A 22,965-nucleotide genomic window follows, 5' to 3' on the forward strand; every position below is an offset into this window, starting at 1 on the left:
TGATACTATGTAGATATCCCAAAGTGAAAGTGAAGTCGCTCACTCGTGTCCTACTCTTTGTGACCCCATGGACTGTAGCCTACCAGGCTTCTCTGTCCATGGGATTTTCCAGACAAAAGTACTGGAGTGGGTTGCCATTTCCTTCTCCAGGGGATCTTCCCAACCCAGGGATCAAACCCAGGTCTCCCACATTGTAGGCAGATGCTTTACCGTCTGAGCCACCAGGGAAGCCTCCAAAGATACTGTCAAACACAGATCTTAAATGTTTATATAGTGCAATCCTGAAAATAATGCCAAGAGACATGAAGAACAGGAAAATGAATTTGGTGAAAAGTCAAGGAGTAAACTAATAAATGATTATATTATGATTGCTTCTGTGTGTATTACCTTTGAACTTGAGTTGGTCATGAATGATTACATTATTTTGCCTTTCTATGAGGGGAAGAAATGTGGCAAAATGGCCAGAGAGCTTAAATGAAATTGAGTTGTTAATAAAAGTGGGTTTCAATATAGAGCATTACTTTTTTTTTAGGTGAAAAATGTAAAACAGTTTTTCAAGGTGAATATAGTTTGTCTTCATTATATTTGGATAATGATACACTGTGATTTTTTTTTTAATTCTCTAGGTTGCAACAATAACATTTCAAGACTTGCCAGGCTGTAGTCTCTCCACACTGGCAGAGTGTCCAAATCTTCAGTTTCTGTCTCTTCGGCGCTGTGGATTAACTTCCTTGCACAGTCTAAGTAACTGCAAAAAACTGAAGTACATTGATGCACAGGTGTGTCCTATGCTATCATTATTTATTTTATAATCAAATGTAAAACAGATTCAGGTGTACATTTAAGGAATTACAATTTTGAAGGCACATTTAATAAAATAGCCTGGAACTCAGGCTCTAGAGAGATCAAAGGCCAAAATTTGTGAGAACCATACAGGAAAGATGCTTAGGTGGTATGACCTGGGAAGTAATCTTCATTCATAGGTGACAGAGTTATTGTTTTGTCACTTTTTGCTGCATAACAAATGACCGCATTATTTAGTAAATTAAAAAAAGCAGCCGTTTTATTTTACCCTACTTCTGTGGGCCATGAATTGAGGCCAGACTTATTCTGGGCATTCCATCTGTTTCATACTGTGTTGCCTGGGTGTCTCATGTACTTTGCAGTTGGGGCTGTAATATCCAAATACATTCTGTTATATGTCTGGTGCCTTGGGAGGTTGAAATTTCCCTCCCTCTCTATGTCTCTCTCTGTCCCCTCCCACCACCTCGGGCATCTTTACAGGGTGAGCTTTCCAAAAAGATAATCTTCAATATTAGGGCTTATCAAGCATCTGCCTGCATCATACTAGCTTATATTCTATTCACAAAGCTTTCAGTTCAAGTGGGTGGGGACTGTATGTGTGAATATTGGGTTGTGAAGTTTATAGGAAACTGCTTACAAAATAATAATCTGCAATCTGCTTCCTGGTTCCTAATGAGTTGTATCTTTCCCGCATGCAAAAGGACTCATGTCCCAAAGACCCCTGAGTCTTATGAACTTATGACATCTGACTTGGAATTGAAGCATAGAATCTTCTCATCTAAATCAGATCCAAGTGGAGATGATCTGCTCAGAGAGAGTTCTTTCAACTCAGAGATCTGTAAAGTTAAGGGAAAAGTAGTCTTTTCTCACTCCCCCACATCAGTGCATGCTGGTGAGACAGGTTTTAGTTGATTGCAAGAGTCCTTATCCTTTACTGTGGGAGAGAACAAGAAGCTCATGGCAGTCCTTGGTCCATAGCTAAGAAAGTAGCATTAGTTCTTAGTAAGGACTTGGTTCTGCTCCGTGGGAATAGTTCTCTCTGACTCTTGGTTCTGCCCAATAGTCTTTTAACTCCATTCTCAAGGCACACCTTTTGCATTGCAGTGAGAATTTTTTTCAATCTGTTTCTTTCTCATAGAAGATTGGGGGCAGGATGCTAGAGTTACATTTTAGTTTTGATTCTTTTCAGTTTAGACTGACAGTGCTTCCACCAATATGATTTTCTTTTTAAACTTTGTGTTCCCTATGCTTATTAAGTTTACTCCAGTTAACAAAGACAATACTCATAGATATTTTTGAGAGACTGTTGTGGGACTATACCATTAAGATTCTTAAAAGCCCATTTATCTTTCTGAGAGTTTCCCTTGTGGCTCAGCTGGTAAAGAATCCACCTGCAATGCAGGAGACCTGGGTTCGATTCCTGGTTTGGGAAGATCCACTGGAGAAGGGATAGGCTACACACTCCAGTTTTGTTGGGCTTCCCTTGTGGCTTAGCTCAGAATCTGCCTGCAGTGAGGGAGAACTGAGTTCTACACCTAGGTTGGGAAGATCCCCTGGCAAAGGGAAAGGCTACCCACTCCAGTTTTGTTGGGTTTCCCTTGTGGCTTAGCTTAGAATCTGCTTGCAGTGAGGGATACCTGAGTTCGATGCTTGGGTTGGGAAGATCCCCTGGAGAAGGGAAAGGCTACCCACTCCAGTCTTCTGGTCTGGAGAATTCCATGAATTGTATAGTCCATGGGGTCGCGAAGAGTCGGACACGACTGAGTGACTTTCACTTTATCTTTCTGAAGCCTTAAAACAGAGAATGCTGTTGTATTCCTGACATATGATCTTGACCTTGAGACCAATATTCTGTATTGAAGAGATATCTATATTTAGTAAAAGTATAAATTTTCATATAAGATATATACCTAATTCACGGTATTGACATCACAAAAGGAACTGAGGAAGGGAAATGGGTAGATTTCAAATTTTTCAGTGTTTGATTTCTTTGAAGTAAGTTTGTTAGCAACTGTGACCAAATCGTTCACTCTTGTTCAGATAGTTTGAAATGTTTTGTTACTGATCCTCTATATTTTCTCTATTTTAAAAGATGATTAATAAGTTTAAATGTTAATTATTTATTTGATTGCCTAATATTTTCATTCAGATAGTATAACATTCTACATAGTTATCTTAAAAGTTAGGGACTCAGATAATCATTTAAATTCAAGTATATCATCTTTTTTCTTTTCTGCAAGCTTTAAATGTTTCATTAGTAAGCCATTGAAATAAAACTAATTACATTTGTTCTTTGTTTTAGGAAAACCATATTGAAACTATCAACTGTGAAAATTTGGAAAATCTCTGCATCGTTCTTCTTAATAAAAATCAATTGACTTCTCTTCATGGTTTGGATGGCTGCACTAATATCCAAAGTCTTGAACTTTCATATAATAAAATCACTCGAATTGGTGAGAACAATGGGATTTGAATCTATCAACATTTATTTTTCATGATTATATATTGTTTCATTTAATCTTCTTTAAGAATAGGACACAATCTCTAATTTGCTAATTTTAACCAAGCCATACTTATTTAAACTTTTACCCAGAAGGAAACAAAACTATTTTTAATATATATAAAAGGAATATGCTCCCAGCACTGGCAAATGTGTGGTCATTAGTAGCTCCTGAAATTAGTATATTTACCTCCCTGTTCCTTGTCTTATAACTAATAGTGATCTGAACTCTACTGGGGAATATATTGATATATATTATTATATATATAATATACCGTTGTTTGTTGCCATCATATTTTTATAGACCCTGTGCTTACTATGGGCTTCCCAGGTGGTGCTAGTGGTAAAGAATCTGCCTGCCAAAGTGGGAGATGCAAGAGACGCAAGTTCGATCCTGCGTCAGGAAGATCCCCTGGAGGAGGACACCACAACCCACTCCAGTATTCTTGCCTGGGGGATTCTATGGACAGAGGAGCCTGGTAGGCTGCAGTCCATAGGGTCGCACAGAGTTGGGCACCAGTGAAATAACTTAGCACATTCATGCTGACTATACTTCTCAGCAACTGTCATCACTGTTTCTTGATATGACATTTCTCTCTTTACCTACATAGATAACTTGTACTAACCTTTCCTTCTTTGTGCATGCATGCTGAGTTGCTAAATCATGTCTGACCCTTACTGCAGCCTGCCAGGCTCCTCTGTCCATAGGATTTCTCAGGCCAGAATACTGGAGTGGGTTGCCATTTCCTTCTTCAGGGGATCTTCCAAGCATGTCTCCTGCATGAACTCATGTCTCCTGCAATAGCAGGCAGGTTATTTACCATTGAGCCACGTAGAAGCCCTTCCTTCTTTAGATAAGGCTACTAACACCACATAAAAAGAAAGAACTTATCTGTTTGAATCTCCCTCATCATCTTTGTCCCTCCATCTGTCATTATGAGACATTACTTTGCCAACAAAGTGCTTTGACTACTGTGTAGTCAAAGCTATGTGTTTTTCCAGTATCTATATACCTCTGTATCAATAGCTGTTTCCACCCTTATTCTTTGTAATCCATAAAATTCAGTGATGAAAATGTCTTATTTTTAGGTGTTTTTCTTGTTTGGGGATCTATGTGGGATATTTTTTATAAAGCTTAAAATTTAAAAAAAATTTTTTTAATTTTGTATTGGGGTATTTTGCCAATTAACAATGTTGTGACAGTTTTAGGTGAACAGAGAAGGGACCCTGCCATATACATACACATGTATCCATTCTCCCCCCAAACTCCCCTCCCATCCAGGACACCGCACAACACTGAGCAGAGTTCCATGTGCTATCCAGTAGGTTCTTGCTGGCTGTCTGGAAGTGCCTTTTCTTATTTAAGATCAGCCCTCCTGTTTTCCGTAAGTGTCCCTGACATTCTCCTCTGGTATATTCCTCCATCATTTACCGCCTTCCTCATGTCAGATTTTTCCTGTTGCCAATCATTTCTGCCACTGCCTCATCTCTCTTTCCCCTTGTTGTCAAGTCTTGTGAAAAGACTGTTCTATTCTTGTTCTCACTTCTCATGTCTTACTACTTAACCTCCCTTTTCTGCCGCCTGAAATTCAGCTTCTACTCACTTCTATACATTTTTAGTGGAGTAAGTCTAAAATAAAAATCTCGTGTTTTTCACCCATGTTTGGCTTAAAATTCTCTGGGTTTTTGTTGTTATTGTGTTTTATTTTCTATTAGTGTAGCTTTGAGATTCTCAAAGGACTTGATAAGGGCTTTTTGTTCAGTCACTCAGTCGTGTCTGACTCTTTGCGACACCATGGACTACAGTCCACTGGGCTTACCTGTGCTTCACCATCTCCTGCAGTTTGCTCAAACTCATGTCCATTGAGTCGGTGATGCCCTCCAACCATCTCGTAATCTGTTGCCCCCTTCTCTTCCTGCCCTGAGTCTTTCCCAGCATCAGGGTCTTTTCCAATGTGTTGGCTCTTCACATCAGCGACCAGAGTATTGGAGCTTCAGCTTCAATCCTTCCAATGAATATTCAGGGTTGATCTCCTTTAGGATTGACCAGTTTGATCTCCTTGCAGTCCAAGGGACTCTCCAGAGTCTTCTCCAGTGCCGCAGCTGGAAAGCATCAATTCTTTGGCATTCAGCCTTCTTTTTGGTCCAATTCTCACATCTGTATATGACTCCTGGAAAAACACATAGCTTTGGCCATACGGATCTTTTCATTGGCAAAGTAATGTCTCTGCTTTTTAATACACTGTGTAGATTTATCATAGCTTTCTTCCAAGGAGCCAGCGTTGTTTAATTTCATGGCTGCAGTCACTATCCACAGTGATTTTGGCGCCCAAGAAAATAATGTCTGTTACTGTTTCCATTGTTTCCCCATCTATTTGCCATGAAGTGACGGGACTGGATGGCATTATCTTAGTTTTTTGAATGTTAAGTTTCAAGTCAGCTTTTTCACTCTCCCGTTTCACCTTCATCAAGAGGCTCTTTAGTTCCTCTTCATTTTCTGCCATAAGGGTAGGGTCATCTGCATATCTGAGATTATTAATATTTTTCCCGGCAATGTCAATTATAGCTTGTGCTTCATTCAGTCTGGCATTTCATATGATATACTCTGCATATAGGCTTCCCTGATAGCTCAGTTGGTAAAGAATCTGTAATGCAGGAGACCCCAGTTCAATACCTGGGTTGGGAAGCTCCACTGGAGAAGGGATAGGCTACATACTCCAGTTTTGTTGGGCTTCCCTTGTGGCTTAGCTCAGAATCTGCCTGCAGTGAGGGATACCTGAGTTTAGTACTTGGGTTGGGAAGATCCCCTGGAGACGGGAAAGGCTACCCACTCTAGTTTTATTGGGTTTCCCTCGTGGCTTAGCTTAGAATTCGCCTGCAGTGAGGGATACCTGAGTTTAATACTTGGGTTGGGAAGATCCCCTGGAGAAGGGAAAGGCTACCCACTCCAGTATTCTGGCCTGGAGAATTGCATGGAGTGTATATAGTCCATGGGGTCACAGAGTCGGTCTCGACTGCGCGTTTTTCACTTTCACTCTGCATATAAGTTAAATAAGCAAGGTGACAATATATCACCTTGATGTACTCCTTTCCCAATTTGGAACCAGTCCATTTTTCCATGTCCAGTTCCAACTATTGATTCTTGACTTGTGTGCAGGTTTCACAGGAAGGTAAGGTGGTCTGGTATTCCCATCTCTTTAAGAATTTTCCACAGTTTGTTGTGATCCACACAGTCAAAGGCTTTACTATGGTCAAGCAGAAGCAGATGTTTTTCTGGAGCAATATTGCTTTTTCTATAATCCAGTGGATGTTGGCAGTTTGATCTGTGATTCCTTTGCTTTTTCTAAATACAGCTTGTACATCTGGAAATTCTCAGTTCACACTCTGTTGAGGCCTAACTTGAAGGATTTTGAACATTACCTTGCTAGCATGTGAAATGAGTGCGGTTGTGTCTGAACGTTCTTTGACGTTGTCCTTCTTTGAGACTGGAATGAAAACTGACCTTTTCCAGACTCGTTGCCATTGCTGAGTTTTCCAAATTTGTTGGCGTATTGAGTAATATAATGGTTGAATATAACCTAGCCTTAAATAATGGTTAATCAATAATCAAGATTTTTAAAAAATTCTGAACTAGATAAAAACATTACTTTGGTATACTAATAATGGCTTAAAATATTGTACCCCTAAAAGGTACCTTCTTTCCACCTTCTCTAACCTACATTTGTTAGGAAATGTTATATGGACTGAATTGTCAGGGAATGAGATTGGAGCAGATGAAAAATTAGAAGTAAGCCTACTTTCTGTGTTTAGGCCTGGTTCTACTTAAGCCTTCTAAATACTAATTTTATTTGTTTGCTTATATTTTTTTTCTTTCATTTTTCTTTCTTGTTGAAAATTTCAAATATTTACAAAATAAATACATGGAGATTCCATGTACCATATTCAACATTTGTTACATCATTACTATTTGTTTTCTTCTTTTTAAAAACAAATCCCTAAATCAGAAAGTTTCATCCTTTCATACCCTAGGAGATTTTTTAGAATAATACAGTCCCTTCCTACTTAACTACAATGCATTGTGTCACCTGATAAAATTAATAATGATTTCTCTTTCAAGTAATAATCCATTATGCAAGTTTCCTTATTTTCTTAATATTATCAGGATTTGTTTGACTTATAACCCAGTGACCATATATAGCATTCACATGGGTGACTGGAGTTCTCTTTAATCTCTTGCACTCCTTTCGCTTTTCTTTCTCCATACTGTTGATCTTTTGCAAACCTTTACTAATTGCCCTATACAGTTTGGGCAATTTCCCTAAACCTTTATTAATATGCCATTTATCCATTTACTTCCTTTTAGTGTATTAAAATTGTTTCATTATGCTTGTAAATGTTTCATTTCCTGTTAATGAGAGCTAGTTAACAGGCTTGATTTAATTAAAATTTAGTCATTTTTGGCAGGAATTTTCTATTGTTGCTTCATAATGCCTTACATCAGAAGTCATACAATGTTTATTTGCTTTTAATGATGCTACAGTTACATATTGGGCATGCTAGTAATAGCCTGAATGCTCCATTATAAGGTTCCCCACACAACAAGCTTGTATCTAATGCTCTCATTTATTGATTTTTGTGGCCTGAATCAATTATTAATGCAACGGGGAATACAAAAGTGAGTTTTCTAAGTTGAGCTTTCCTTCCACATTTTTAAAGCTGGAATAATTTATTTAATAACTATTTGGTTACCTTGGAGTCATTTGTAGAGGAAAGATAGGGATATGCCTATCTTTATATTAACAAACTATACAATAAAGTCTTATTAGTCCTTTTTACTTTCCATGTTTCCAAGTGAATTTTTTTAATTTTTTTTGAATTGTTTTGGCACTTATTTTCTCTCTCTCCCTGCTTTCTCTCTTTCGTAGTATTCTTATGAATTCATATAATTTTATAGTACAGAATATTTCAGTTTCTGTTCTTATTGTACTGTTTGAGGTTCAAATTGTCCTGTCCTGTGAATTTGAGTAAAGACAGAAAATATTGATATCTCCAATTCAAATTTAGTTTTTGAACTTTATAGTTGTATTCCTTTTCTGTTCCACTATAGTCCTTGGTTGATACCAACACTAACATAACTATTTGCTATATATTATAATATATATAAAATAGCTTTGAAACAGCAGTGCCAACATTAGAAACCTTCAGAAGTATTTAAAGGAAAGCTGCTACATTGATTTTGAGATTTTTTTTTTTTGCATTTTTTTGGCCCTTGTATTTTGTTCCCCAAAGTAGTATGCTTACTTGAAGTATTTTATCCTTGTGATTATGTTATGAATTTGAAATATAATTGCTTCACTTTTCCCATTTAATTCAATTTTACTTTTGAGATGTAAAACAGATATATGTTTCTAAAGTCAAACTGCACTTAAAAACTCAAAGAGGTTGTGCTTTCATGCTTGTTCTTTTCACTCTGTTCTCCCATCTGCTTTTTTTCCTTTAATTTTTATTTTTACTTTATTTTGCTTTACAATACTGTATTGGTTTTGCCATACATTGACATGAATCTGCCATGGGTGTACATGAGTTCCCAATCCTGAACCCCCCTCCCACCTCCCACCCCATATCATCTCTCTGGATCATCCCTGTGCACCAGTCCCAAGCATCCTGTATCCTGTATTGAACATAGACTGGTGATTCATTTCTTACATGATAGTATACATGTTTCAGTGCCATTCACCCAAATCATCCCACCCCCTCCCTCTCCCACAGAGTCCAAAAGTCCGTTCTATACATCTGTGTCTCTTTTGCTGTCTCACATACAGGGTTATCATTACCATCTTTCTAAATTCCATATATATGTGTTAGTATACTGTATTGGTGTTTTTCTTTCTGGCTTACTTCATTCTGTATAATAGGCTCCAGTTTCATCCACCTCATTAGAACTGATTCAAATGTATTCTTTTTAATGACTGAGTAATACTCCATTGTGTGTATGTACCACAGCTTTCTATCCATTCATCTGCTGATGGACATCTAGGTTGTTTCCATGTCCTGGCTATTATAAACAGTGCTGCGATGAACATTGGGGTACACGTGTCTCTTTCAGTTCTGGTTTCCTCAATGTGTATGCTCAGCAGTGGGATTGCTGCGTCATAAGGCAGTTCTATTTGCAATTTTTTAAGGAATCTCCACACTGTTCTCCATAGTGGCTGCACTAGTTTGCATTCCCACCAACAGCATAAGAGGGTTCCCTTTTCTCCACACCCTCTCCAGCATTTATTGCTTATAGACTTTTGGATCGCAGCCATTCTGACTGGTGTGAAGTGGTACCTCATTGTGGTTTTGATTTGCATTTCTCTGATAATGAGTGATGTTGAGCATCTTTTCATGTGTTTGTTAGCCATCCGTATGTCTTCTTTGGAGAAATGTCTATTTAGTTCTTTGGCCCATTTTTTGATTGGGTCATTTATTTTTCTGGAATTGAGCTACATAAGTTGCTTGTATATTTTTGAGATTAGTTGTTTGTCAGTTGCTTCATTTGCTATTATTTTCTCCCATTCAGAAGGCTGTCTTTTCACCTTGCTTATAGTTTCCTTTGTTGTGCAGAAGCTTTTAATTTTAATTAGATCCCATTTGTTTATTTTTGCTTTTATTTCCAGTATTTTGGGAGGTGGATCATAGAGGATCCTGCTGTGATTTATGTCGGAGGGTGTTTTGCCTATGTTCTCCTCTAGGAGTTTTATAGTTTCTGGTCTTATGTTTAGATCTTTAATCCATTTTGAGTTTATTTTTGTGTATGGTGTTAGAAGGTGTTCTACTTTCACTCTTTTACAAGTGGTTGACCAGTTTTCCCAGCACCACTTGTTAAAGAGATTGTCTTTACTCCATTGTATATTCTTGCCTCCTTTGTCAAAGATAAGGTGTCCATAGGTGTGTGGATTTATCTCTGGGCTTTCTATTTTGTTCCATTGATCTATATTTCTGTCTTTGTGCCAGTACCATACTGTCCTGATGACTGGCTTTGTGGTAGATCCTGAAGTCAGACAGATTGATTCCTCCAGTTCCATTCTTCTTTCTCAAGATTGCTTGGCTATTTGAGGTTTTTTGTATTTCCATACAAATTGTGAAATTATTTGTTCTAGCTTTGTGAAAAATACCATTGATAGCTTGATAGGGATTGCATTGAAACTGTAGATTGCTTTGGGTAGTATACACATTTTTACTCTATTGATTCTTCCAATCCATGAACATGGTATATAATCAAAGAGTGTCCTCTTTGATTTCTTTCACCAGTGTTTTATAGTTTTCTATATATAGGTCTTTAGTTTCTTTAGGTAGATATATTCCAAAGTATTTTATTCTTTTTGTTGCAGTGGTGAATGGAATTATTTCCTTAATTTCTTTTTCTACTTTCTCATTATTAGTGTATAGGAATGCAAGGGATGTCTGTGTGTTGATTTTATATCCTGCAACTTTACTATATTCATTGATTAGCTCTAGTAATTTTCTGGTGGAGTCTTTAGGATTTTCTATGTAGAGGATCATGTCATCTGCAAACAGTGAGAGTTTTGCTTCTTCTTTTCCAATTTGGATTCCATTTATTTCATTTTCTGCTCTGATTGCTGTGGCTAAAACTTCCAGAACTATGTTGAATAGTAGCGGTGAAAGTGGGCACCCTTGTCTTGTTCCTGACTTTAGGGGAAATGCTTTCAATTTTTCACCATTGAGGATAATGTTTGCTGTGGGTTTGTCATATATAGCTTTTATTATGTTGAGGTATGTTCCTTCTATTCCTGCTTTCTGGAGAGTTTTTATCATAAATGGATGTTGAATTTTGTCAAAGGCCTTCTCTGCATCTATTGAGATAATCATATGGCTTTTATTTTTCAATTTGTTAATGTGGTGAATTGCATTGATTGATTTGTGAATATTGAAGAATCCTTGCATCCCTGGGATTAAGCCCACTTGGTCATGGTGTATGATCTTTTTAATGAGTTGCTGGATTCTGATTGCTAGAATTTTGTTAAGGATTTTTGCATCTATGTTCATCAGTGATATTGACCTGTAGTTTTCTTTTTTTTGTGGCATCTTTGTCAGGTTTTGGTCTTAGGGTGATGGTGGCCTTCATAGAATGAGTTTGGAAATTTACCTTCCTCTGCAATTTTCTGAAAGAGTTCAAGCAGGATAGGTGTTAGCTCTTCTCTAAATTTTTGGTAGAATTCAGCTGTGAAGCCGTCTGGACCTGGGCTTTTGTTTGCTGGAAGATTTCTGATTACAGTTTCAATTTCTGTGCTTGTGATGGGTCTGTTAAGATTTTCTATTTCTTCCTGGTTCAGTTTTGGAAAGTTGTACTTTTCTAAGAATTTGTCCATTTCTTCCATGTTGTCCATTTTATTGGCTTATAATTGCTGATAGTGGTCTCTTATGATCCTTTGTATTTGTGTGTTGTCTGTTGTGATCTCTCCATTTTCATTTCTAATTTTATTGATTTGATTTTTCTCCCTTTATTTATTGATGAGTCTGGCTAATGGTTTGTAAATTTTATTTATCCTTTCCAAGAACCAGCTTTTGGCTTTGTTGAGTTTTGCTATGGTCTCTTTTGTTTCTTTTGCATTTATTTCTGCCCTAATTTTTAAGATTTCTTTCCATCTACTAACTCTGGGGTTCTCCATTTCTTCCTTTTCTAGTTGCTTTAGGTGTAGAGTTAGGTTATTTATTTGACTTTTTTCTTGTTTCTTGAGGTATGCCTGTATTACTATGAACTTTCCTCTTAGCACTGCTTTTACAGTGTCCCACAGGTTTTGGTTGTTGTGTTTTCATTTTCATTCGTTTCTGTGCATATTTTGATTTCTTTTTTGATTTCTTCTGTGATTTGTTGGTTATTCAGAAGCATGTTGTTCAGCCTCCATATGTTGGAATTTTTAATAGTTTTTCTCCTGTAATTGAGATCTAATCTTAATGCATTATGGTCAGAAAAGATGCTTGGAATGATTTCAACTTTTTTGAATTTATCAAGGTTAGATTTATGGCCCAGGATGTGATCTATCCTGGAGAAGGTTCCGTGAGCACTTGAGAAAAAGGTGAAATTCATTGTTTTGGGGTGAAATGTCCTATAGACATCAATTAGGTCTAAGTGGTCTATTGTATCATTTAAAGTTTGCGTTTCTTTGTTAATTTTCTGTTTAGTTGATCTGTCCATAGTTGTGAGTGGGGTATTAAAGTCGCCCACTGTTATTGTGTTATTGTTAATTTCCCCTTTTATACTTGTTAGCATTTGTCTTACATATTGTGGTGCTCCTATGTTGGGTGCATATATATTTATAATTGTTATATCTTCTTCTTGGATTGATCCTTTGATCATTATGTAGTGGCCTTCTTTGTCTCTTTTCACAGCCTTTTCTATTTTATCGGATATGAGTATTGCTACTCCTGCTTTCTTTGGTCTCTATTTGTGTGGAATATCTTTTTCCAGCCCTTCACTTTCAGTCTGTATGTGTCCCTTGTTTTGAGGCATGTCTCTTGTAGGCAGCATATAGAGGGGTCTTGTTTTTTTATCCAGTCAGCCAGTCTTTGCCTTTTGGTTGGCGCATTCAACCCATTTACGTTCAAGGTAGTTATTGATAAGTATGATCCCGTTGCCATTTACTTTATTGTTTTGAGTTTGGGTTTATATGCCCTTTTTGTGTTTCCTGTCTAGACAATATCCTTTAGCATTTGTTGGAGAGCTGGTTTGGTGGTGCTGAATTCTCTCAGCTTTTGCTTGTCTGGAAAGCTTTTGATTTCTCCTTCATATTTGAATGAGATCCTTGCTGGGTACAGTAATCTGGGCTGTAGGTTATTTTCTTTCATCATTTTAAGTATGTCTTGCCATTCCCTCCTGGCCTGAAGCATTTCTATTGAAAGATCAGCTGTTATCCTTATGGGAATCCCCTTGTGTGTTATTTGTTGTTTTTCCCTTGCTGCGTTTAATATTTGTTCTTTGTGTTTGATCTTTGTTAATTTGATTAATATGTGTCTTGGGGTGTTTCACCTTGGGTTTATCCTGTTTGGAACTCTCTGGGTTTCTTGGACTTGGGTGATTATTTCCTTCCCCATTTTAGGGAAGTTTTCAACTATTATCTCCTCAAGTATTTTCTCATGGTCTTTCTTTTTGTCGTCTTCTTCTGGGACTCCTATAATTCGAATGTTGGAGCGTTTCATATTGTCCTGGAGGTCTCTGAGATTGTCCTCATTTCTTTTAATTCATTTTTCTTTTTTCCTCTCTGATTCATTTATTTCTACCATTCTATCTTCTATTTCACTAATCCTATCTTCTGCCTCCATTATTCTACTATTTGTTGCCTCCAGAGTGTGTCTGATCTCATTTATTGCATTATTCATTATATATTGACTCTTTTTTATTTCTTCTAGGTCCTTGTTAAACCTTTTTTGCATCTTCTCAATCCTTGTCTCCAGGCTATTTATTTGTGATTCCATTTTGATTTCAAGATTTTGGATCATTTTCACTATCATTATTTAGAATTTTTTGTCAGGTAGATTTCCTATCTCTTTTCTTTTGTTTGGTTTGGTGGGCATGTTCCTGTACCTGCTGGGTATTCCTCTCTCTCTTCATCTTGGTTATATTGCTGTGTTTGGGGTGGCCTTTCTGTATTCTGGGAATTTGTGGCGTTCTCTATTATGGAGTTTCCTCGCTGTGGGTGGGGTTGTATCAGTGGCTTGTCAAGGTTTCTTGGTTAGGGAAGCTTGTGTCGAAGTTCTGGTGGGTGGAGCTGGATTTCTTCTCTCTGGAGTGCAATGAAGTGTCCAGTAATGAGTTATGGGATGTCTATGGTTTGGGAGTAACTTTGAGCTGCCTGTATATTGAAGCTCAGGGGTGTGTTCCAGTGCTTGGTTTCAGTGTAGGTATGGAGGCATTTGATGAGCTCCTATCGATTAATGTTCCCTGGATTCAGGAGCTCTCTGATGTTTTCAGGATTTGGACTTAAGCCTCCTGTTTCTGGTTTTCAGTTTTATTTTTACAGTAGCCTCAAAACTTCTCCATCTATACAGCACCGATGATAAAACATCTAAGTTAAAGATGAAAAGTTTCTCCACACTGAGGGACACCCAGAGAGGTTCACTGAGCTACCTGGAGAAGAGAAGAGGGAGGGGGTAGTTAGATGTGATTAGAATGAGATGAGGTGGGATCAAAAGAGGAGAGAGCAAGCTAGCCAGTAATCACTTCCTTATGTGCGCTCCACAGTCTGGACTGCTCAGAGATGTTCATGGAGTTATACAGGGAAGAGGAGAGGGAGGAAGTAGACAGAGGTGGCCAGGAGGATAAAAGAGGGAAATGAAAAGGAGAGAGACCTATCCAGCCAGTAATCAGTTCCCTAAGTGTTTTCCATCGTCTGGATCACACAGAGATTCACAGAGTTGGGTAGAGAAGAGAAGGGGGAGGGAGGAGACAGAGGCCACCTGGTGGAGAAAAAGGAGAGTCCAAAGGAGGAGAGAGTGGTCAAGCCAGTAATCTCGCTCTCAGGTAAAATTGGGTACTGAAGATTGGGTTTTTAAATGTACAAAATTGACAACAAATACCAAAAAGCAAAGATTAAAAATCTAGAGTAGAGGTTGGATTTTCAAAAATACAATATTAAAGAAAAGAAGAAGAAGAAAAAAAAAAGTCATGAGAACTATTAAAAAACAACCACCACAAAAAAAAAATATAGTGTTTGCTTTAAAAATAGGGTCTTTTTTTTTTGAAAAGTAATAGTAGGTTATAAAAATAAAAATTAAAGGAGAAATAAAGGACTTAAAAATTTTAAAAAGTTTAAAAAAAGAAGAAGAAAAAACAAACAACAGCATCAACAACAACAACAAAAAAGAGAGAATGGTCATAAAAATAGTAAAGATATATCTGGGACTTTCTCTGGTGTTGTGGGCAGTGTGGGGTCAATTCCAAGGCAGTTCCCTCTTTTTAGCTTCTTCTGTTTGCTGGTCTCTTCATTGTCTGATTTCCACGCTGACACAAGGGGGTCTGTGGTGGACACTTTATTATTATTATTTTTTTTTAGGTTCACTTGTCAGTCGCGCTGTGGGGAGGGAGGGATGCTGCCAACAAGTAACACTGGCGTGTGCTCGCAGTGTCTCAGCACGCTGGGCATGCCCCTGCACATGGTGCACACCGCTCAGGCTCTAAGTTGTTCCACCGGGAACCGTCTGAGGCCAGCCCTAGGCTGCATGCACCTCCCAGGTCTAAGCTGCTCAGGCTCGGCTCTCAGGTAGTCCTCAGAGGTGCAGATTCGGTTGGGCCTGCATTTTGTGCCCTTCTCAGGACCAAGTAGCTCAGGTGTTTGGCGAGCGCAGTCACTGCGATTTATCACCTTTCCCGTCCCTGCTGCTCAGTTTTCTGGGTGTACCTCTGGCACCCCTTGTCAGGTGGATGGTGACTGTCCAGGACCCCAAGAAGTCTTAGCAGAGAAGCCTGCTTGCAGTTTCGTAGGTTATGTCTCTCCGGGGCTGCGATTGCCCCCTTCCAGCCCTTACGGCTCTGGCTGCCTGTCACCGGAGGGGGATGGTCTGCAGCCAGCTATCTCTGTTCTGTCCTTTGTTCTGTGCGTGGTCCTGGTGGTGTCTTATGTTGGAGCTTTTCACGTGGTAGCTATCCCAGCGACTGGTATGCTAGCCCAAGTTAGTTCGCTCTGGTTACACTTGGGGCATTCCGGCCCGATTCTTAAAAAGCACTGCAGCCCGCGCCTCCCTGCCCAGCCCCCACTTAGTAGTGGCGGATGCAGGCATCTGTGCTGCTGCTCCACTGGGGGAGTTACCGCTGGGCTCATAATCTGTTGGTTTTAATTATTTATTTATTTTTCTTCCCTGTTATGTTGCCCTCTGTGCTTCCAAGGCTCGCCACAGACTTGGCAGTGAGAGTGTTTCCTGGTGTTTGGAAACGTCTCTTTTTAAGACTCCCTTCCGAGGACGGGACTCCCTTCGTGGGATGGAGCTCCCTCCTTACCTCCTTTGTCTCTTTTTTCGTCGTTTATATTTTTCCTACCTGTTTTTGAAGACAATGATCTGCTTTTCTGGGTGCCTGATGTCCTCTGCCAGCATTCAGAAGTTGTTTTGTAGAATTTACTCAGCGTTGAAATGTTCTTTGGATGAATTTGTGAGGGAGAAAGTGGTCTCCCCGTCCTATTCCTCTGCCATCTTAGGACCACCCCTCTCCCATCTGCTTTTGTATATAGGTGTATATGTATAATAATACATGTGTATCACATATATAATATGTGTTTATAAATATACATACATAGACATATATATAAGAAATGTGTATATATGCTAATCCTTTCTTTCACAAAATATAGAATATTTTAAGTACTATTCTTTATCTTGCTCTTTTCCTTTAATAACATGTATGGAATTATTTCATAGCATTCTTTTGCCGTGGTTTGATAGTCTTCGATTGTGTGCATTGATCACAGTCTGTTCCACTCATCCCTGGTTGGCGGACAGTGCATGGTTTATAATCTTCCACACTGCTACAATGATTAACCTGATACCTATGTCATTTCATACTTTATCAAATATATCTTTAGGTTAATTTCCTGATGCATATACTTTTGGAGACAAAGGGTATCTTTAATCTAGGGACACAGTGCCAGATACACTTTATATGGGTTATAGGTTGTACCATTTGGCCCTCCTCCTGTTAACTCATGTTAATACTGGGGTTTTGGTGGGGGTTTTATTTGTTTTTCTTCTGTTTATTATGTTTTTCTTTTCAATTTTTAAGTTAAATATACAGTTCAATTATTCTTTTTCATTTTTTACTCTTGTTGACATAAATACTTAAGTCTATAAATTTTCCTCAGAGCAGTATTTATTTTGCAATTCCTGATATAAGGATATTTTCATTTGTTCTATAATTTGATGAAGTGTTTTATCTCTTACCTAAAAATTTAAATTTCCATATGGAAAGGCCATTTTTGTTGTCATTTTTTTTCTAGTTTTATTGCATTATAGTCAGAGAATTATTTTTGTGCTATATTTGCTTTTTGAATCTTGTGGTTTTCTAGCATGTGGTTAATTTCCAGGAATGTTTCATGTGTACTTGAAAAGAAGGGTTTTTTGTTGTTGGAATATAGAGTATATATTTTCATCTTTTAGCTCTACATGAGTGATCTTTTATTTTTGGTTTTCTGTGTCTACTTGATTCACCTTGGACTGAAGGAGTTGAGCTAGTTTAAATGTATCTTAAAAAAATTTTTTTTTAATTTATTTATTTTTGTGTGCACTGGGTCATCGTTGCTGTGCATGGGCTTTCGCTAGATGCAACGAGCAGGGGCTGCTCCTTAGCGGTGTTGTGCAGGCTTCTGGAGCCGCGGCTCCTGGGCTCTGGAGCACAGGCTCAGTAGTTGTGGTGCGTGGGCTTAGTTGCTCCTTGATGTGTGGGAACTTCCAGGTGGATCAAGGATGGAACCCACACCTCCTTCGCTGTCAGGCGGATTCTGTCACTGAGCCCCCAGGAAAGCCCTAAACGTATTCTTAATCAGCCTATTTCTTTACATCCTTTGGTTTCTGCTTGATGAATGTTGCTCCATGCAGTTACACAAGACACTCATAACTGTGTTATCTTTATTGTGGATTTTAGCCTTGAAAATGATAGGTTCCCTTCTTTGTCTCTCTAATACTTTTGTGACTGAATTCTACCTTGTCTGATAGGTTTCATTTTGTTTGTATTTGCCTAATCTAAAAAAAAAAAAAAAAGCTTTAACCTTTCTGAGTCACTTTGTTTTAGGTATGTACTTGTATTCAGCACGGATTGGGGTTTTATTTACTGATCCAAGCTTAAATGTTTTTCTCTCATATAGACCATGGCTGTTTGGATTTATTAATTTAATTCATATGCTTTGTTTCGGTACTGATCACACTCAGGATGAATCTCTCTCTTTCTCCAGGGAGGCTTTGCTGGTAATAAATGGGTTCTTCCACCCCTGGACACCTTCATTTCTTACTTATCCTTTCAGTTTCTGTAGATTTCCTTTGTAAAAGTGTGAATTCAGCCTGGATTGTGTTGATCTCAGATACTTATTACCCTACTTAGGAAAAAAAAAATGTAACTTGTGACTTCTTTGTCTCCCATTTGCAATGGAAGGATACGTTGTGAGTATTTTGATTTCTTTGCTGCACTTTATGAGTTTCTGGCAGAGATTTGGGGAGAATTGAATCTAATCAGTCACCATCAACTCCCCCTTTTTTTGTTTAATAAGGGACACATAGAGTTGTTTTCACAAGGCAAGCTTTTGTTTTGCAACCATTCCAAGGCACAATTTTTAAAATGTAGTGTATATTGCTCTTTAATATGTTTGTTTGCCTATATGTCCATGCTGCCTACTTTGGGACCATTCATGACTTCTCCCATATGGAAATCCTGATACTTCTGATACAACTTTTATATTAAAATTTTAATTTAAAATGCATACAGAAATAATTTTGTTGTTGTTGGAATGAAAGCAAGTGCACTGATAATGTATGTTACTTTATTGGCAAGCGCTAAAGCAAGTTTGAGAGAAAGAAAAAGGTTGTTTGTAAGAAGAAATGCTTGAACTTCCATTCACTCCATTTTCATTGCCAGCAGTTCTGTATGGGATTTTTTGTAGTCAGTGAATTTCCTGGGATAGGATATCTGCAAGATTTATGTGAAAACTGCCATAGTATTAATTGATGTACCTGAGGTATCTCTGTGTAGTACACTTGAGCAAACAAGGTAAAAGACATCTTTGCTGTCTGTTGGGTACCATGAAATGCTGTATTTATGGAGTGTGAGGAGAGTATACAGGAGAAAGTAGATTTTCTGAACCAGTTGGAGTCTGTTTTTCATCTTCAGGAACTGCTTATGGAGATTCTGGTTGAGCTAAGTGAAAAGCATAGATTTTGTCTTTCAATGATATATTGATGCCAAGAACTCTTATGAAGGGGCACAAAGATAGATTTGTGTTTATAAGTTAATAAGTCACTATTCCATACTATAATATTTCTTAAAGAGGTGAAATAAATTTGGAAGGAATACCACATATTCGACACTTGTATTTTCGAGTTTAATTTGTTCCTAATTCTAACTAAGCTATAATTATTACACTAGTTAATATGTGATATAAGTTCTAATTACTCTTTTTATTAGAAAATATTGCACAGTTTTATTTGATTTTATTTGCATTTAGTGAATCAAAATAGTAACTCTGTTATTCTCTTCAAGGCAGTTCATTTGAAATCGTTTGTTGCTAAATATTTTTCATTCTAGTTGAACTAGTTAATTGTTGAAATAGAAACATAATGTGAACTATACTTTTTCAAAGTAAAAGTTTAAAATTTAATTCTATAAATAGAAAATAATGAAGTTAACACTTTGCTTAAGCATGTTGTTGCTGTGATTATGGAAATAAAAGTTTCTAATTGTTAATCATAACTGAAATATTAATTTCAAATATAATTCAAAATTATATCCATAAGATATGCTACATATTGAGGTACAGATTATTTTCTGGTCAAATGTAGCAAAAAATAAGCTACTATGTTGGGTATACATGGTCATATAAATTTCATAGTAATTTAATGATTACTTTTTTGATCTGGATTATTTTGCATGTCTTGAATGCACAAAATAATTGTTTTAAGCTCTTTAAATTAACTTTAGATTGATTATTTTAAAGACAGATTTATTTTAATGGGAAAAGAGATTTTATTATACTTTTTAATTCTGAATAAAGTTTTATGTTTTTTCCTTAAAGTTACACGAATCTTTATCTTTTATAACTCACTTTAATTTAGGTGGACTTCAGTTTAAATTTTAAGGCTTGTTACCATCGTTGTATTTCATGCTTTCTTTTGCCTGAAATTTCCCATAAGATTTTGTTTCTAAAAGTAATGTTGAGAAAAAATGAAAGAAACTTTTCTTAAATGAATGTTGCCACAGTGATCATTAAAGTTGATAAAACTCATCTGTGGGGAATCTCTCATATTTTGAGTTATATTTTTTAATTTTTTTTAAATGAATAGCCAACACAAATGAAAAATAGGTGATTTGTAAATTATGATTAGTTTTCTTTTATCCTCTGAAAATATGTTGTATTTTATTGACTTTCTAGCAGAAACATTTTAAAACTAAATTAATTTTTAAAATTCATGCTTCATGACCAAGGTGTTTTATGGAACTTAGTATAACAAATATAGTAATAGTTAACATTTTTTTTTAACTACCAACCAGGCATTTATTTTATGTACTTTATACATATTAACTCATTTGATTTTCACGTAAGTGGTATGAGTTGGGTACTGTTTAATCTTTTCTTTTTTTTACAGATAATAAAACTGAAATACAAAGTTTAAGTAAGTTGGCTAAAATCACACCATTATTTAGGATTTGAAAATCACTTGTCTATGCTGATACCTGATTTTTTAATTATTTCATTCTATTGCCTCTCTCATAAATATACATTTAGTATCATTTAAGATTATTATTGTTTTATTATACCATATTATAAACTCTATGCTGAAACATATAATTTTAATATTTATTCACTAATAAGTTTATTAATGAGCAAATATATTGAGCACTGACTATGTGTAAAAGTTAAGAAAATAGGTGTAAATTGATATATTTTCTTTGTTGATTATTGGGTAAAAATAAAAATAAGTGTGTTGTTAATGTGTAAAAGCATATAATTGTTTTTGTTTCCTTATTCATGCAGCTTCTATCTCTGGTATTTTAGTAAAACTTTAATCTGGAAAAATGGTTTCTTCGAGGCCAATAATTTATAAATCATTAATATATAAATTTCAGGTAACACATTTGTAGAAAATATTATTGTAAGTAGATACCGGGAGGTTTTTGTTGTTGTTGTTGTTGTTTTTTCTTGCTGCTTTATTTTCAGTTAATACTGTCTTCTGAAATAAATGAAACTAGTATTGTAAGTTTGAAAGATACTGAACTAATTCAGCATTTTCACACAGGTTTGATTACTGTATTGTGGCTCATGGAGAAATATGCCTGAATTAATTCTTGCTGCCAAATGTTGTCATTGGAACATTAGGAAAAAATAATGAAGTAAAATAAGAGAAAGCTGTAGATATTTTGCTTGTAGAAATGCTTTTCATTATACACTTAGTGAATCCTTTGGGTTCCACTAGATGGTGCTAGCTTACTAAATGCTACACAATGCTTAGTATAAAGCTGAAAGGGACTTGGCAGATCTGCCAGTCCAGGCTTCTTAGTTTTACAGATGGAAAAACAGACCTACATAGTTTTCATCTAACTTCTGGCATAGGTGGGACTAGAATCCTCATTTCCTGATTCCTGTTTCAGTATTCTTTCTTTTTTTTTTTTTTCTGTACAACCTGTATGATCCTGAAGGGCTTCTGATGGAAATTGAAAATCTCATGTGTAACTCAGCACATATGTACATAGCTGTCAAACATAGCAGTCATGGAGCAACTAAAGGAGGGAGACCTTACCAAACACTTATTTAGTGAAAACCTTCAGCCTAATCAAAAATCGTTATTTTTGCTGTTCCTTACAGGAAAGTTTCCCACCCCACCCCCCCCCCCCCACCTCCTGTGGCAGGAGTGTTTTATTAGACCATTGGCTCATTTCTGTGGGAGGAATTCTTTGAAATAGATATTTCTAACAAGTATAGCCAAATGCTAATTTTGCCGCAGGCAATGGCTTTTTGAGGGATGAATGTACTTGACTTCAGTTTTATTTAGTGGGACCTAGAAAACTTTTAATGGGCCACTAAGGAATATATTGAAGCTGTAGACTCAAGAAGATTTAAGCAATTCTGTATTATGTGAAAGGCCTTTGAAAGAGACGTTGAATGTTTGGGGGTTTTATTTGTTTTATTTTGGATGGGTTGTAGAAGAAATGTCAGAAATTTTGAGTAGGAGAGAATAATTTTCTTAGAGATGTTGAGGAAGTAATGATACGCTAACATAAGTCTTGCTATAGGTCTGTTTTGCTCAATTCTCATCCTTTATTTGACAACAAAGAATTTCTGAGATTAAAAGAGGCAGGGGGTCAATTTATTCTAACTTCCTTTCCATCTAGATTCTGCCTTTTGATCCAGTGCGTTTACTGGATCAAATTACCATTTAATCAGTTGTGTATAGACATTTCTGAGTGTGTATTAATATCCAATTCCTTCTTCAAGTTTTAGCTCAAACATATCTCTTTGAAGCCTTATTTGGTCACTGCAATTACAGTTTACGAACTCCTTGTTTTTATGAGGATGATTGTTAGGAAACAATAACTATTACTTTTAGTACAAATGTATGAAAGTGTTATACATACTACTGAAAATATTTTAATCCTCCCAATAGTATGAAATCATTCCCATTCCACAAAAAAAGGAACAAAGGATTAGAGAAGTTAAATAACTTGTTTATATGCATAGCTATTTTCAAATAGGTATGTGTTATTAAAATGCAGGACTGCCTGCCTCAGGGCCTGTTCATTAGTGATATACCCTGAAGTGAAGTGAAGTGAAAGTCGCTCAGTTGTGTCGACTCTTTGCAACCCCATGGACTGTACAGTCCATGAAATTCTCCAGGCTAGAATACTGGAGTGGGGAGCCTTTCCCTTCTCCAGGGGATCTTCCCAACCCAGGTCTCCTACATTGCACATGGAT

General features: G+C 36.8%; 1 protein-coding gene across 1 annotated transcript in view; it reads left to right on the top strand.

Moving 5' to 3' along the window:
• Positions 1-22,965, top strand: part of LRRIQ1 (leucine rich repeats and IQ motif containing 1) — a 229,163-nt gene that overhangs the window by 31,186 nt on the left and 175,012 nt on the right. The window contains exons 9-10 of the mRNA XM_069584152.1: positions 627-779; positions 3,107-3,257. Coding sequence (XP_069440253.1) covers positions 627-779; positions 3,107-3,257 — 304 coding nt within the window. The remainder of the gene's footprint in view (positions 1-626; positions 780-3,106; positions 3,258-22,965) is intronic.

This window comes from Ovis canadensis, chromosome 3, assembly GCF_042477335.2.
Source record: "Ovis canadensis isolate MfBH-ARS-UI-01 breed Bighorn chromosome 3, ARS-UI_OviCan_v2, whole genome shotgun sequence".
In the NCBI taxonomy this organism is placed as follows: Eukaryota; Metazoa; Chordata; class Mammalia; order Artiodactyla; family Bovidae; genus Ovis; species Ovis canadensis.